The sequence below is a fragment of the Salmo salar genome, chromosome 09 (assembly GCF_965601325.2).
Source record: "Salmo salar chromosome 09, fSalSal1, whole genome shotgun sequence".
Classification (NCBI taxonomy): Eukaryota; Metazoa; Chordata; class Actinopteri; order Salmoniformes; family Salmonidae; genus Salmo; species Salmo salar.
In genome coordinates, this window is record NC_138299.1 from 72242501 (window position 1) to 72261372 (window position 18872).

General features: G+C 42.2%; 1 protein-coding gene across 1 annotated transcript in view; it reads right to left on the bottom strand.

Moving 5' to 3' along the window:
- The window catches only part of LOC106611678 (uncharacterized), a 20487-nt gene extending 2932 nt beyond the window's left edge, over nt 1-17555 (bottom strand). Inside the window, exons 1-3 of the mRNA XM_082955893.1 lie at nt 17173-17555; nt 531-691; nt 1-190 (exon numbers count right to left, since the gene is read on the bottom strand). The exon at nt 1-190 is cut by the window's left edge and continues 2932 nt beyond it. Of these exons, the coding sequence (XP_082812019.1) occupies nt 1-190; nt 531-691; nt 17173-17185 (364 nt within the window). The 5' untranslated portion in view covers nt 17186-17555. The remainder of the gene's footprint in view (nt 191-530; nt 692-17172) is intronic.
- Between the last annotated feature and the right edge of the window lie 1317 nt (nt 17556-18872).

Sequence of the window (18872 nt, forward strand, 5' to 3'; positions counted from 1 at the left end):
AACGGGCCAGCTCCCTCACCGCCCCCAGCAGAACAGAGTAAGCCCTCTGGTTCTGGGCCAGCCTGGCACGGTTCTCCAGGCCCCGCCACAGCTCCAGACGGGTGGCCGCGCTGGGTAAGGACAGGGCTGTGCTGTTGGGCCGCGGAGGGGAGAAGTCTGGGTCACTGAACGGCGGGCCCAGGTAGGATAACTGAGGGAGGGAAAGGGGGGATGGGAGGAGTAACAGGAGGAGGAGATGGAGGATGAGCAGAGGGGGGAAAGAGGCAGTCAAGAGCAGGTATGGAAAGAGGGAGTGGGAGGGAGAGAAGGAATATTTAATCCAACATATGAATTCAGAGTCTGGGTGCCAGTCTGTTTCTGTTTTAGCAAACTCACCATGACAAAGACCAAGGGATTGGCTGGAGCAGAAACAGAATGGAACCAGGCTTCTCAGATATGTGTTGAATTCAAACACTTGTGGAATGAAACATTGACATGCTTCAAGATAAATGTTCTTCAACACAGTATCTATATACAGTCACAGTACTCACATAGGTGTCCTTTATCTCTCTCAGCTGATGCTCCAGGTACTTGGTCAGCTCATACGTCCTCTCAATCGAAGTCCTCTCATTGGACAGGCTGAAGGAGGGGTCTGGGACCTGGACCGATGTCACGGCTGCAGCCAATAGCAGGACGCGCTGAATGTGAAGGACTGGGGAAGAAACCAATCAGAGGATAAGATCAGTATTTGTTGAAGATTAAAACCACACAAGGCGTTGTATTCGTGTACTATCAACAGTCATAGAATTATAATATCACCGAGGTATTTCAATTGGCAGAATTTTACCTTATTTAATCTGCAACTTGCTGTCTATCAGCACTCTCAACATCACCTTGTTACCATGACAATCAAACTCAACTTCGATAAGAGCACCTTCAAAATATTTATGAGAATTTCAACAATTTTCCCGTGTATTTCTTTGTCTCTATGGTGATAGCCTTGTCTGTTTAAATATTGGCAAATCTAAGTAATCTACCTGCCAATAAAGCGTTTCCGCTAAAATCTAATTTTAGAAGTTCTGGCCGTCTAATGTTTTCTCTGGGCTCAAATAAAACGTCGCTCATGACTTGGTACATAGTGTTCACTACCACATCACCATGACTAGCTCCATAGTGTTCACTACTACATCACCATGACTAGCTCCATAGTGTTCACTACCACATCACCATGACTAGCTTCATAGTGTTCACTACCACATCACCATGACTAGCTCCATAGTGTTCACTACCACATCACCATGACTAGCTTCATAGTGTTCACTACTACATCACCATGACTAGCTTCATAGTGTTCACTACTACATCACCATGACTAGCTCCATAGTGTTCACTACCACATCACCATGACTAGCTCCATAGTGTTCACTACCACATCACCATGACTAGCTTCATAGTGTTCACTACTACATCACCATGACTAGCTTCATAGTGTTCACTACTACATCACCATGACTAGCTCCATAGTGTTCACTACCACTACCACATCACCATGACTAGCTTCATAGTGTTCACTACCACATCACCATGACTAGCTCCATAGTGTTCACTACCACATCACCATGACCAGCTCCATAGTGTTCACTACCACTACTACATCACCATGACTAGCTCCATAGTGTTCACTACCACATCACCATGACTAGCTCCATAGTGTTCACTACCACTACTACATCACCATGACTAGCTCCATAGTGTTCACTACTACATCACCATGACTAGCTCCATAGTATCACTACCACATCACCATGACTAGCTCCATAGTGTTCACTACCACATCACCATGACTAGCTCCATAGTGTTCACTACTACATCACCATGACTAGCTCCATAGTGTTCACTACCACATCACCATGACTAGCTCCATAGTGTTCACTACTACATCACCATGACTAGCTCCATAGTGTTCACTACCACATCACCATGACTAGCTCCATAGTGTTCACTACTACATCACCATGACTAGCTCCATAGTGTTCACTACCACATCACCATGACTAGCTCCATAGTGTTCACTACTACATCACCATGACTAGCTCCATAGTGTTCACTACTACATCACCATGACTAGCTCCATAGTGTTCACTACCACATCACCATGACTAGCTTCATAGTGTTCACTACCACATCACCATGACTAGCTCCATAGTGTTCACTACCACATCACCATGACTAGCTTCATAGTGTTCACTACTACATCACCATGACTAGCTTCATAGTGTTCACTACTACATCACCATGACTAGCTCCATAGTGTTCACTACCACATCACCATGACTAGCTCCATAGTGTTCACTACCACATCACCATGACTAGCTTCATAGTGTTCACTACTACATCACCATGACTAGCTTCATAGTGTTCACTACTACATCACCATGACTAGCTCCATAGTGTTCACTACCACATCACCATGACCAGCTCCATAGTGTTCACTACCACTACTACATCACCATGACTAGCTCCATAGTGTTCACTACCACATAACCATGACTAGCTCCATAGTGTTCACTACCACTACTACATCACCATGACTAGCTCCATAGTGTTCACTACTACATCACCATGACTAGCTCCATAGTATCACTACCACATCACCATGACTAGCTCCATAGTGTTCACTACCACATCACCATGACTAGCTCCATAGTATCACTACCACATCACCATGACTAGCTCCATAGTGTTCATAACCACATCACCATGACTAGCTCCATAGTGTTCATAACCACATCACCATGACTAGCTCCATAGTATCACTACCACATCACCATGACCAGCTCCATAGTGTTCATAACCACATCACCATGACTAGCTCCATAGTGTTCACTACCACATCACCATGACTAGCTCCATAGTGTTCATAACCACATCACCATGACTAGCTCCATAGTGTTCACTACCACATCACCATGACTAGCTCCATAGTGTTCACTACCACTACTACATCACCATGACCAGCTCCATAGTGTTCACTACCACATCACCATGACTAGCTCCATAGTGTTCACTACCACTACTACATCACCATGACCAGCTCCATAGTGTTCACTACCACATCACCATGACTAGCTCCATAGTGTTCACTACCACATCACCATGACTAGCTCCATAGTATCACTACCACATCACCATGACTAGCTCCATAGTGTTCATAACCACATCACCATGACTAGCTCCATAGTGTTCATAACCACATCACCATGACTAGCTCCAATGTGTTCACTACCACATCACCATGACTAGCTCCATAGTGTTCATAACCACATCACCATGACTAGCTCCATAGTGTTCACTACCACATCACCATGACTAGCTCCATAGTGTTCACTACCACATCACCATGACTAGCTCCATAGTATCACTACCACATCACCATGACTAGCTCCATAGTGTTCATAACCACATCACCATGACTAGCTCCATAGTGTTCATAACCACATCACCATGACTAGCTCCATAGTGTTCATAACCACATCACCATGACTAGCTCCATAGTGTTCACTACCACATCACCATGACTAGCTCCATAGTGTTCACTACCACATCACCATGACTAGCTCCATAGTGTTCACTACCACTACTACATCACCATGACTAGCTCCATAGTGTTCACTACTACATCACCATGACTAGCTCCATAGTATCACTACCACATCACCATGACTAGCTCCATAGTGTTCACTACCACATCACCATGACTAGCTCCATAGTATCACTACCACATCACCATGACTAGCTCCATAGTGTTCATAACCACATCACCATGACTAGCTCCATAGTGTTCATAACCACATCACCATGACTAGCTCCATAGTGTTCACTACCACATCACCATGACTAGCTCCATAGTGTTCACTACCACTACTACATCACCATGACCAGCTCCATAGTGTTCACTACCACATCACCATGACTAGCTTCATAGTGTTCACTACCACATCACCATGACTAGCTCCATAGTGTTCACTACCACATCACCATGACTAGCTTCATAGTGTTCACTACTACATCACCATGACTAGCTTCATAGTGTTCACTACTACATCACCATGACTAGCTCCATAGTGTTCACTACCACATCACCATGACTAGCTCCATAGTGTTCACTACCACATCACCATGACTAGCTTCATAGTGTTCACTACTACATCACCATGACTAGCTTCATAGTGTTCACTACTACATCACCATGACTAGCTCCATAGTGTTCACTACCACATCACCATGACTAGCTCCATAGTGTTCACTACCACTACTACATCACCATGACTAGCTCCATAGTGTTCACTACTACATCACCATGACTAGCTCCATAGTGTTCACTACCACTACCACATCACCATGACTAGCTCCATAGTGTTCACTACCTACATCACCATGACTAGCTCCATAGTGTTCACTACCACATCACCATGACTAGCTCCATAGTGTTCACTACCACTACCACATCACCATGACTAGCTCCATAGTATTCACTACCACATCACCATGACTAGCTCCATAGTGTTCACTACCACATCACCATGACTAGCTCCATAGTGTTCACTACCACATCACCATGACTAGCTCCATAGTATTCACTACCACATCACCATGACTAGCTCCATAGTGTTCACTACCACATCACCATGACTAGCTCCATAGTGTTCACTACTACATCACCGTGACTAGCTCCATAGTATTCACTACCTCATCACCATGACTAGCTCCATAGTGTTCACTACCTCATCACCATGACTAGCTCCATTGTGTTCACTACCACATCACCATGACTAGCTCCATAGTATTCACTACCACTACCACATCACCTTGACTAGCTCCATAGTATTCACTACCTCATCACCATGACTAGCTCCATAGTATTCACTACCACATCACCATGACTAGCTCCATAGTGTTCACTACCAAATCACCATGACTAGCTCCATAGTTTTCACTACCACATCACCATGACCAGCTCCATAGTGTACCCTACCACTACTACATCACCATGACTAGCTCCATAGTGTTCACAACCACATCACCATGACTAGCTCCATTGTGTTCACAACCACATCACCATGACTAGCTCCATAGTGTTCACTACCACATCACCATGACTAGCTCCATAGTGTTCACTACCACATCACCATGACTAGCTCCATAGTGTTCACTATCACATCACCATGACTATCTCCATAGTGTTCACTACCACTACCACATCACCATGACTAGCTCCATAGTGTTCACTGCCACGTCACCATGACTAGCTCCATAGTGTTCACTACTACATCACCATGACTAGCTCCATAGTGTTCACTACCACATCACCATGACTAGCTCCATTGTGTTCACTACCACATCACCATGACTAGCTCCATAGTGTTCACTACTACATCACCATGACTAGCTCCATAGTGTTCACTACCACATCACCATGACTAGCTCCATTGTGTTCACTACCACATCACCATGACTAGCTCCATAGTATTCACTACCACTACCACATCACCTTGACTAGCTCCATAGTATTCACTACCTCATCACCATGACTAGCTCCATAGTGTTCACTTCCACATCACCATGACTAGCTCCATAGTATTCACTACCACTACCACATCACCTTGACTAGCTCCATAGTATTCACTACCTCATCACCATGACTTGCTCCATAGTGTTCACTACCACATCACCATGACTAGCTCCATTGTGTTCACTACCACATCACCATGACTAGCTCCATAGTATTCACTACCTCATCACCATGACTTGCTCCATAGTGTTCACTACCACATCACCATGACTAGCTCCATAGTGTTCACTACCACATCACCATGACTAGCTCCATAGTGTTCACTACCACATCACCATGACTAGCTCCATAGTGTTCACTACCACATCACCATGACTAGCTCCATAGTGTTCACTACCACTACCACATCACCATGACTAGCTCCATAGTGTTCACTACCACATCACCATGACTAGCTCCATAGTATCACTACCACATCACCATGCCTAGCTCCATAGTGTTCACTACCACATCACCATGACTAGCTCCATAGTGTTCACTACCACATCACCATGACTAGCTCCATAGTATTCACTACTACATCACCATGACTAGCTCCATAGTGTTCACTACCACATCACCACGACTAGCTGCATAGTATTCACTACCACTACTACATCACTATGACTAGCTCCATTGTGTTCACTACCACTACTACATCACCATGACTAGCTCCATAGTGTTCACTACTACATCACCATGACTAGCTCCATAGTGTTCACTACTACATCACCATGACTAGCTCCATAGTGTTCACTACCACTACTACATCAGCATGACTAGCTCCATAGTATTCACTACTACATCACCATGACTAGCTCCATAGTGTTCACTGCCACATCACCATGACTAGCTGCATAGTATTCAGTACCACTACTACATCACTATGACTAGCTCCATTGTGTTCACTACTACATCACCATGACTAGCTCCAAAGTGTTCACTACCACTACTACATCACCATGACTAGCTCCATAGTGTTCACTACTACATCACCATGACTAGCTCCATAGTGTTCACTACTACATCACCATGACTAGCTCCATAGTGTTCACTACCACTACTACATCACCATGACTAGCTCTATAGTGTTCACTACCACATCACCACGACTAGCTGCATAGTATTCACTAACACTACTACATCACTATGACTAGCTCCATTGTGTTCACTACTACATCACCATGACTAGCTCCATAGTGTTCACTACCACTACTACATCACCATGACTAGCTCCATTGTGTTCATTACCACATCAACATGACTAGCTCCATAGTGTTCACTACCACTACTACATCACCATGACTAGCTCCATAGTGTTCACTACCATCATCACCATGACTAGCTCCATAGTCTTCACTACCACATCACCATGACTAGCTCCATAGTGTTCACTACCACATCACCATGACTAGCTCCATAGTATTCACTTCCTCATCACCTTGACTAGCTCCATAGTGTTCACTACCACTACCACATCACCACATCATTATACTCACAAAAGTTCGATATACTCCTCACACACAATAACACTCACGTGCACGCACACACACTCATACAAGCACGCACGGCATGCAGGCAGGAATGCACACACACACACACACACACACACACACACACACACACACACACACACACACACACACACACACACACACACACACACACACACACACACACACACACACACACACACACACACACACACACACACCACACACACACACACACAAGCACTCAAATCAGTGCAGAGATATTGAAGCATGTGGATTACTTTATTATCAACATCACAGTCACTAGTGAAAGTCTACACACCCATTGCACAGATCACATTTTGTGGCATTAAAAGGATACTTCGGGATTTGTGTGTGTGTGTGTGAGAGAGAGTCAGATTAACTCGTGGATACCATTTTTATATATCGGCGTGCAGTTTGAAGAAAGTTGCTAACAAGCACAAGCGCAATTGCTAGTGGCGCAATGACTGGAAGTCTATAGCCATAGCCATAGCCATAGCTATAGCCATAGAATTCCAGTCACTGTGCTAACGCAAGTTAGCATTGGCTCGCAAACTATCTCGAACTTCCTTCTTGCTGGACACAGAGACATAACAACGTTATCCACGAGTTCATCTGACTCTGGGTAAGTAGATAAAGAGCTTCATTCCAAAATCCTGAAGTATCCCTTTAAAATGAAATCTTAAAAGGGATTACATTAGATGTTTTTCCTGTCGATCTACACAACCTACTGCACATTTTCAAAGTGAAAGAAAAATGCTGAAAGGTCCCGCTAATTGGATAGTCGGGATTTTCCATCAGTGGCTGCTCTGTAGATGACCTCAAACTTTCTTTCACTTTGTAAGTTGTGTAGATCTGTAGGGAAAAACATCAAACGTAATCCCTTTTTAGACGTCATTTTAACGGCAGCAAAATGTGAAGACTGTGCAAGGGGTGTGTGGACTTTCACTGGGCACTGTATATGTGTATTTGTGTAAGTGTGCGTTTGTAGTGAACGCATGCCTTTGTCTCTTATGTTCCTTCATTTGCTTGCGTTTAGGTTGGTGTTGTAAAAGTGTTTATGTGGTATGTGAGTGTTTGTCAATTTCCATTCGTACGCATATGTGCATGATTATGTGTTGTTTGTATTTGATATACATCGGTGTGTGTGCTTAAAGTTAGTCGTGCGTGCCTGCTTATATGAGAGCGTGTACATTATAGCATGTGTGTGTGTGATGTGTGTGTCTTGGAAGCGACCAAGGGGGGCTAATGTGCGGACCCTTTTAAGGCCCTCTCTTCCAGCACCACACAGGGAAAATGGTGGCCAAATGATCTGTGTCAATGGCGGAGAGCTCAGTGCCTGTCCACTTCCCTGTCCTGTATAGCCACTGAGAGACAGAGTACACACAGAGACCCCTCTTCCCCTGTCTGTCTGTCTGTCTGTCTGTCTGTCTGTCTGTCTGTCTGTCTGTCTGTCTGTCTGTCTGTCTGTCTGTCTGTCTGTCTGTCTGTCTGTCTGTCTGTCTGTCTGTCTGTCTGTCTGTCTGTCTGTCTGTCTGTCTGTCTGTCTGTCTGTCTACCCCCAGGACCTCCCACAAATTCTCATTGTATCCATTTTTCTCTCTCTTTCCATCTCTTTCTCCATCTTGTTGCCACACACCTCTCTTCCCTCTCTCGTATTCACTTTTGCCCATTGCTTTCCAATAACCTTTTCGTCCTCCCTATACTCGTTCTCTTTTTGCATTCCTCCACCATGCATGTTTCCTTCATGGTCTCTGTCTCTCTCTGTCTTCCAGGCTGACAGGCAGACAGACAGCAAGGCATGGTTCTGTGTAATTATGGGTCTTAAACAAGCTGCTGTTCAACAGGTGTGAAATATGTTCTGTACAGGATGTGTTCCCACATCCATCCATCCATCCCCCTCCTCCTCTCTCTGTATATCCAATCCATCTCTCTCTCTCCTTCTCCCTCACTCTCTCTCTCAACCCCTTCTTCCACTCTGTCTAATGTCTTTCTCAATCCTGCATTATCCCTCTTTGTTTCTCATTTCCTCTCTTCCTTTCTGTCCCTCTTCCTATCTATGTGTAGAAAGTCTCTGGGTTCTTGGTTCTCTGCCTTTCCTCTCCTTCTCCTCCTTTACTCCCCCTCTCTTTCTTCTCTTCTTCGGAAGTCTCTTATCAGTTTTTAGTGTTCTCTCTCTCACTCTATCACTCCGTCTTTTCACTCCCTCTTTCTTCCCTCCATCATGTTGCCCCAGTGGACACCTTGTTCCTCTCAGAACTAACTAAACATGTCAGGACCTAAAAGAGTCAACACCATTTTCCGCCACAGAAGAGACTTCCTAACGTCATCACTTTCAACATATTACTCCTTAACGCGCCTTAACACCTTTCATCTGAATGAATTGAACAGTTACAGCGAAACACGTCGACTCCTTTCAATCACAAAACCTCAACACCCGACACACCTTAATCTTTCGAACTAAACTCAGCAGCTCACCAACTCTCCCTTGGAACTAGGACAGATACAGTACAGACACAGGTAAAAACAACACTTCTAAAAACACCTCGACTCCTTCCTTTTTACTCTCAACTTTCTTTTACTCTGGACACCGAAACCAACTCTGAGACTACCCTTTCTACAGAAATGACCGAATCTAGGTAACTTCCAAACACACAGCTGGTACACTTGACTTTGCATGTGTTTTAATGCTAAACACAATGCAGTCTGACCGAATGCCATTTTGATGCAGAGGCGTCTTCTGTAGAATGAGAATTTTACTGTGGATGATAAAGGTTATGATAACCTACAGCCAAAGCCCTCAGTCTTCTGTTCAGGGAGCAGGGAGCAGTACCTGGCAGTAAGAACACTAGGAACACACTCCACAGGCCAGCGTGAAGCCAGAACATTCTCACAGGGGAAATTATATTACAGCAACACAGGATTCCTCATGATCTTTGTGTGTGTGTGTGTGTGTGTGTGTGTGTGTGCCTACACAGTTCTCCATTCTCTAAATCGTGTTAGATTGATCTATCTTGATCTATCGTTTGATCGCGGATCTACATTTAAAACGTTGCACAATCTTATGGCTGCCAGCTGTAAGACAACGTTTATGGGACTTGATATGAAGTTAAGCGTTGAGGTTTCACTCATGGTTTCAAGTCTGGGGTCGGTTGGGATTCAAGATTGGGGTTAGGGTTCAAAGTTTAAAGTCAGGGCACAGGGGCCGGTCTTCGTGGACATGCAATCAGCTATATGTATGATGACATTAGATCACATAGGACTGGATGGAAGGCTGTCCTGCGCTTGCTGGTTAGCATATTTACTGTCATCTGGCTAACATATACCAGACGGGCAGGGACCGAGGCACGGCGAAGCATGGGTCCATGCTATAATGGATTATACACATCTCAGACATATTCAACAGGACTTTCTATATTCTGTTCTGTTCGATTCGATTCTGTTATATTCTGGTATTTTCTATTCTGTTCTGTTCTATTCTGTTCAATTCTGTTCTGTTCTATTCTGTTCTATTCTGTTCTATTCTGTTAAATTCTGTTCTATTCTATTCTGTTCAATTCTGTTCTATTCTGTTAAATTCTATTCTGTTCTATTCTGTTCAATTCTTTTCTATTCTGTTCTGTTCTGTTCTATTCTGTTCTATTCTCTTAAATTCTATTCTGTTCTATTCTGTTAAATTCTGTTCTATTCTGTTCTATTGTGTTCTATTCTGTTAAATTCTATTCTGTTCTATTATGTTCTGTTCTATTCTGTTCTATTCTGTTCTATTCTGTTCTATTTGTTAAATTCTATTATGTTAATTATGTTCTGTTCTATTATGTTCTATTCTATTCTGTTCTATTCTGTTCTATCAATCCTGAAATCCTGATTTAGTACCTGAGGAAAAGTCTATTTCACCATAAAATAAGGCAGTTTTGTGCACGCACACACACACACACACACACACACACACACACACACACACACACACACACACACACACACACACACACACACACACACACACACACACACACACACACACACACAATGGTACCCTGGCTGGCTGGACAGTAACATGCGTATAGGCCGCAGGGAGGGAGGGGGAGGGGTAGCCAGGGTCAGGGTCGATGTTGTGTGCCTGCGTACAGTTAAGAGCACAGATTTATGTGCAGTCTGTACTTAATCAAACGTGCATTCCTTTACTAACTCAACACACACACACACACACATCACATATGCACACACATGGACACACGAACACACACAAGGACCAATGCACCCATCTTTTGAAACCCATGTGCAGTGCCTTTAGAAAGTAATCATACCATTTCACTTATTCCACATTTTGTTGTGTTACTGCCTGCATTCAAAATGGATTAAATTGATTTGTTTCTCTCTCCCATCTACACACAGTACCCCATAATGACAAAGTGAAAACATGCTTTTAGAAATGTCAGCAAATTTATTGAAAATGAAATATCTTGTTTACATAAGTATTCACACCCCTTAGTCAATACACGTTCACATTTTTGGCAGAGATTACAGCTGTGAGTCTTTCTGGGTAAGTCTCTAAGAGCTTTGCACACCTGGATTGTACAATATTTTACTATTACTCTTTTCAAAATTCTTCAAGCTCTGTCAAAATGGTTGTTGATCATTTCTAGACAACCATTTTCAAGTCTTGCCATAGATTTGAAATCAGATTTAAGTCAAAATTGTAACTCGGTCACTCAGGAACCTTCACTGTCTTCTTGGTAAGCAACCACAGTGTAGATTTGGCCTTGTGTTTTAGTTATTGTCCTTAGTGTCTGGTGGAAAGCAGTCTGAACCAGGTATTCCTCTAGGATTTTGCCTGCGCTTAGCTCCATTCCATTTGTTTTTAATCCTGAAAAGCTCCATGGTCCTTAACAATTACAGGCATATCCGTAACATGATGCAGCCACCACTATGCTTAAAAATATAAGGAGCAGTACTCCTTAATGTGGTGCATTGGATTTGCCACAAACATAACACTTTGCAATCAGGACAAAAAGTGACTTGCTTTGCCACATTTTTTGCAGTTTTACTTGAGTGCCTTACTGCAAACAGGATGCATGTTTGAAATATTTGCATTCTGTACAGGCTTCTTTCTTCTCACTCTGTCAATTAGGTTAGTATTGTGGAGTAACTACAATGTTGTTGACCCATCATCAGTTTTCTCCTATCACAGCCATTAAACTCTGTCACTGCTTCAAAGTCACCATTGGCCTCATGGTGAAATCCCTGAACGGTTTCCTTCCTCTCCGGTGACTGAGTTAGGAAGGACGCCTGTATCTTTGTAGTGACTGGGTGTATTGATACACCATCCAATGTGTAATTAATAACTTCACCATGCTCAGAGCGATATTCAATGTCTGCTATTTACATTTTTACCCATCAGCCAATAGGTGCTCTTCTTTGCGAGGCATTGTAAAACCTCCCTGGTCTTTGTAGTTGAATCTCTGTTTGAAATTCACTGCTCGACTGAGGGACCTTACACATAATTGTATGTGTGGGGTACAGAAATTAGGTAGTCAATCAAAAATCATGTTAAACACTATTATGCTAAGCAACTTATTATGTGACTTGCTAAGCACATGTTTACTCCTGAACTTATTTAAGCTTGCCATAGAAAAGGGGTTGAATAATTATTGACTCGAGAGATTTCAGCATTTAATTTGTTTAAAATTTAAAAAAAAAACATAATTCCACTTTATGAGGTAATGTGTGACAAAAAAATCTACATTTAATACATTTCAAATTCAGGCTGTAATACAACAAAATGTGGGAAAAGTCAAGGGATGTGGGGAGTTTCTGAAGGCACTGTACATGTGCGTGGGCATATGCACACACTCACACACACATGTTGACGCACACACACATGCATATGCACGCATACACACACACACACACACACACACACACACACACACACACACACACACACACACACACACACACACACACACACACACACACACACACACACACACACACACACACACACACACACCCTCTCCCCATCTCTTATCCCTGGAGATATCTTCTTGGAGTTCATATTGAAATTCTACTTGATCTACTTGGCATGGAATGCATCCTGGATTGCCAAAGAACATCAATGACAGAAAAACAAAGGGGAAATAAAGAGAGGAATAAAATATACAATGCCATTTTAGGTTTACAACAAAAACCTCAATATTTATTGCTTCCAACAAACTCTATGTGCTCGCTTTTTTATAATTGAGTTTCTCTCTTTCTCTCTTTCTGATTGTTTTTCTTTCTTTTTCTCTCCATTTGTTTAGCAGGTTGACGTTTATTGTCATGAATCTTGCCCTGGAGGCAGATCTAAGCGATTTCTGATAGAAAGCCAGCTGAAAAGTCAAAATTGGCTATATCGTAAAGATTCATGAAAACTCAAATTAGTTATTTTAGTCTTAATTTAAGGTTAGGGTTAGGCATTATGGACTCTGCGGAAATATGTATTTCATATTTATGTATTCTTATTGGTTTGTTGAATTTACATATCAAACAGGTTGTTGCTGCCATGTTATGTGATTGTCTTAGGTCTCTCTTTATGTAGTGTTGTGGTGTCTCTCTTGTCATGATGTGTGTTTTGTCCTACATTTTTTTATTTTTTTATTTTTATCTCAGCCCCCGTCCCCGCAAGAGGCCTTTTGCCTCTTGGTAGGCCGTCATTGTAAATACAAATGTGTTAGAAAATTGAAGAAAAAAAAAAGGGTCAGATCCTTAAGAGGTTTTAACTGACTTGCATAGTTAAATAAAGTTGAAAAATAAAATAAAATGAAAAATAAAAGGTGTTATACAATTGGTTACACTTGCAGATAGGGGGAGATTGCGAACGTCAATTCTTCCCAGTCTGATATTGATAAGCAAGCGGTAGGTGGCGTTCTGAAACACTAGATTCTATTTTCATATGTATAACATGTACGAGTTGACTATGTACAGTACATGTCCTGATGTGCATATATAGGTGTACGGTACCTGTTAGATATTTGGGGCATCCTGTGATGTGCTTTTGTATGTTGTATGCGAGTTAGCTAGCATGATCTACTTGTAATGGTCGCATTAGCTCCCTGCTAATTCACAGTTATTTCCATTCTAACAGACGAATCTACAGCCATCAACATACTGTTGTCCTCCACATCTAGTGTGCTTCCTTGTGTCTATCATTAAAATAAACACCAATCAACTGGGACCGCTGGCTGGGTATTCCTTTATTTAAAAACTACGCAAGAGATTTACGAAGTATGATCACATCTGTTACACCAGCTTGTGACAGATTTCTCTGGCAAGATTCATGACAATAAAAGCCAACCTGCATGTGTTTATTCCCTCTCTTATTCTCCTTCCAAGAGAAATCTGCCTTTAATTGTTCTTACTGTTGTTTTTATTACACTCTGTTCGTTCTCAGTTTTCCATCCACCGTTAACGATCAATATTAGCTTCCTCTCTGTCTCTTTCTTTCCTTCCATGTCCACTTATTGGTCCCTCTCGTTCTTTCCCTCTTTGAACCCTCAAACCTCCCTCTTCTATTTCAGTTCTCCTTTCTTCTATACCTAATTGCCTTCCTCTCTTTCTTTCTCTAATTTGCTTCCCTCATCCCTTCCATCTACCTCTTTGCATTCTTCCTTCCTTTTTTCAGAGTTTCAGACGTTCAGACTTCGGTTTCTAATTTACCTCCCCCTGCTCCGCCTAACTCCCCACCCCCGGCTTACTCTTAAAAAATAAATAAGCAAAAAAAAAACAACATACAAGAGCCTTCCATTCAATTTATCCGGTCTGTCTCTGCTTTAGAAAATCAGAGAAGGGGGAGAGGAGAGGAAGGAGGAGGGATGGGGGTCCTGAAGGAGACAGTGAGAGACAGACAGACATAAAGAGAGGGAGGTAGAGAGAAACAGAGAGGAAGAGAGGGAGCAAAGGGACTTGGATAAGAGAGAGTATGGGAAAGGCAGAGAGAGAGAGAGAGAGAGAAAGAAAGAAAGAAAGAAAGAGAGAGAGAGAGAGAGAGAGAGAGAGAGAGAGAGAGAGAGAGAGAGAGAGAGATGGTAAGGGCGTTTGGTGAAGCGAGGGGCCATGTTAATTTGGGAAAAATGTAAACAGCATGTGTAACTGTTCAAAGCGTGACCAACTCATTTTATATCATTCCCCCTCTCCCTCGCTCTTTCCCTCTCTCTCTTTCCCTCTGGGTGCTGCTAACTCCTGTCAATAGGGAATCTGTACTGCATTAACCCTGCAACACCACTTTCTCCTTCTCTTACTCAATCTCTTTCAATCTCTTTCCTTCTCTCACTCTCTTTTTATCTCTCCCTCTCTCACACACAAAGAGTCAAGGATGGGGTTGAGTAAAGGATGTTAAGGGTCAATCTCTCTCAATCTCTTTCATCCCTCTTTCCTTCTCTCTTTCTCTCTGCTTTCTCTTGTATTCCTCTCTTTGCTCTAGATCCAGGCGTGGGTTTGAGCCATTGAAAAGAGTGGCTATGCTCTGGTGTCACAGCGCACGGACACAAACACTGTTATCTAAAGCCCCGACACTAATTGACCCTTACAGCCATAATATGAAGTGTGTGTGTGTGTCAGAGAGAGAAAAAGGGAGAGAGGAAGAGAGAGAGAGAGCAAGAGATGATCTATTTCACTTGCTTTGGCAATGTAAATATGTTTCCCATGCCAATAAAGACCCTTAAATTGGAATTGAGAGAGAGAGAGAGAGAGAGAGAGAGAGAGAGAGAGGTCAAAGGCAATATGTTTTGTTTTTTGAAGTTATGGTTTATATTCTTTGTTTGCTCAAAGTATCTGAGACAACTTGAGTTTGTTTCAAGTGCTTTAGTTAATAAAGTGATATTGAATGAGTTGTATGGGGGGGTAGTTATTTTAACCACTCTTTATTGAAGACCACCTGAAAGTGTGGGAGGGAGGGAGGGAGGGAGGGAGAATGAGAGGGAAAGAGGGAGAGAGACAGAGAGAGAAGGGGGGGGGGGGTCTTCTTCAGCCTACTATTCTTTTGTTTTAATGCTTATAGCATCATTTCGTCACACAATGTTTCACCTCCCTTTCCATTTCCCCCTTTCACAGACATGGAACAGCAGCCGCACAAGCTGTCCCAAGGGGCAGGTGTGTGTGTGTGTGTGTTCTCACACCCTGACTAACGTGAATCATGTACTTTCTCATATCAGTGACAGCTAACTAGACAAGGGCTTTAGCTGCCCCTGACCCCTCTCAACCCAAGCCATTTTTTACAATGAAGGAAACTTTCCATTCACGCACGCACACACACACACACACACACAGACACACTAGAACTCATTTCTACAAACTTGTAAAAACTTACATTCAGATCAAATTACCTCCTTAATGTCCTACACTGTAACTTCCTTTTTAAATAGAACAAGGACGTTTTCTAAGCGAAAATTGTATATGTTTTGATATAGATATGTCACGTCTATAAAAGGGGCCACACATTTTATCTCAGTATTTGTTCAATTTTTTTGTATCAAAATGTACAATGTGCCATTATAGCATTTCTTTGGAGGTCATTGTATTTTGTTTGTGATATCTGTAGACAAAAGTTAACCTACTATAATGATTCTGTATTGTCATATAAATGTGTTATAAGTATTTTGTTGTCTTGTGAATATGGTTATGTTATTACAAATTTCTATATTTGAGGAGGGATTTCTACACTTATCTAAAAATATTCACGATTCATATCTATTGAAATTGAATTAGAAGTTTGAGAAAAGTGGTGCAGCAAACGAGGTGCAAATTCCCCTTGTTCATCATGTTATTATTATCCAAAATATACAACTAACTGGGAACCTCTACTGTGAATAATCAAAAAATTATCAAATAACAGAAATGCCACTGGTATGCCTTGTAAAATATTAATTTGTAAAAGCCATCGGTTCAGGATATTCAAATATTAAATATCCCATAATAATAACCATTACTATACGAATTATAATAATAATCATTATAATAAATAAATACAAATTTTTATAAGAATGTTATTGTGGAAAATATTTACCCGTGATAATTCTTACTGGGACTTACCTTCAAAATGCATTTTTAATTTTCGCAATATCCTTTATTTCCTTTCGGCGCGCACTGATTAAATCAGCAAGACTTTCTCCAAAGACTACTGGACTAATTGCGTAATGATGAATTCGTATCTCTTTTGTTGATTTAACCTTTTCAAAACTTTTCTCCATAAACTTAAATTGTTCCTTGATTAGTCTAACTTGAAGTATCTTCTCTTGAAAAAAAACATTCTGAATCCTATGTCCATGGAACTTTACACTCTCTCTAATTAAACATTTGTGAATTGATCAAAAACATCGCCAACACCGAATTCTACCGGTGGGTCGCTGTTGATAAAAGCCGAGGTGTGCGCACCAAATCCGCCTGGCTGACTTTGACGGTCCGCAGACTTGACGGGTGTGTGGTCTGTGTGACAGACTGACTGACGGCGGAGGGTTTTTGTAAGGAGGGCGAAAGTTTTTCTGCCCCCCTCCTTTCCCCCCTCCCATCCTTTCCCTCCTTTCTTTAGTTATTCTCCTGGTGATTCACCAAGTTGACGCATCGGCTAAACTTGAAGGAGTCGTTGGAAGCACGAGACTCGAACTTGTCACAACTAATTTCTATCTCTGTGATTCTTCCTTTTCATCAAACATATTGTTATTTCATTCGTTTCATGCTTCATCAGGATATTTGTACATGTTAGCCTATGTCAATGGCATATAGGCTTACCTCAGCGAATTAAAACAGTCTATTTGAATTGAAGTTGAGTGAACAGGCTCTATGAATAGAGCCTGATGCGTTTGTATGTGTGTGGTCATTGTGTATTTAGGTGTGCGTGTGTTAGCCTATGTGAATGTTTGCCTGCCCCACTCCTAACTTTCCCCTTTGTGTTATATTCATTCAATTGGCATTAGCTTTATTGAGTTAGATTAGTCTGATCTCCTTCTCTCACCTCCACCTGTCAGTCAACATGTGCCATTGTGTACCCATAGTGTGGTCTGCGTTTGATGTGTGTGTGTGTGTGTGTGTGTGTGTGTGTGTGTGTGTGTGTGTGTGTGTGTGTGTGCGAGAGAGAGAGAGAGAGAAAGAGAGAGAGAGAATGAATGAATTGAGAGAGAGAGAGAGAGAGAGAGAGAGAGAGAGAATGAATGAATTGAGAGAGAGAGAGAGAGAGAGAGGGATAGAGAGAGAGAGAGAGAGAGAGAGAGAGAGAGAGAGAGAGAGAGAGAGAGAGAGGCTAAGTGCACACTGCCCACAACATGAGGTGGAAACTGAGCTGCACTTACTTCCTAACCTCCTGCTAAATGTATGTCCATATTAGAGACACATATTTCCCTCAAATTACACAGACCCACAAAGAATTTGAAAACAAATCAATTTTTGATAAACTCCCATATCTATTGGGAGTTTAATGCCACAGTGTGCCAACACAGCAGCAAGATTTGTGACCTGTTGCCACAAGAAAAGGGCAACCAGTGATTTTATTTAAATTGTACTTTTATTTAAGTAGGCAAGTCAGTTAAGAACAAATTCTTATTTACAATGACGGCCTACGTTGGGCCAATTGTGCACTGCCCTATGGAACTCCCAATCACGGCCGGTTGTGATACAGCCTGGAATCAAACCAGGGTGTCTGTAGTGACGCCTCTAGCACCAAGATGCACTGCCTTAGACCGCTGCGCCACTCGGGAGCCCAAGAACAAAGAACAAACCCCATTGTAAATACAACCTAT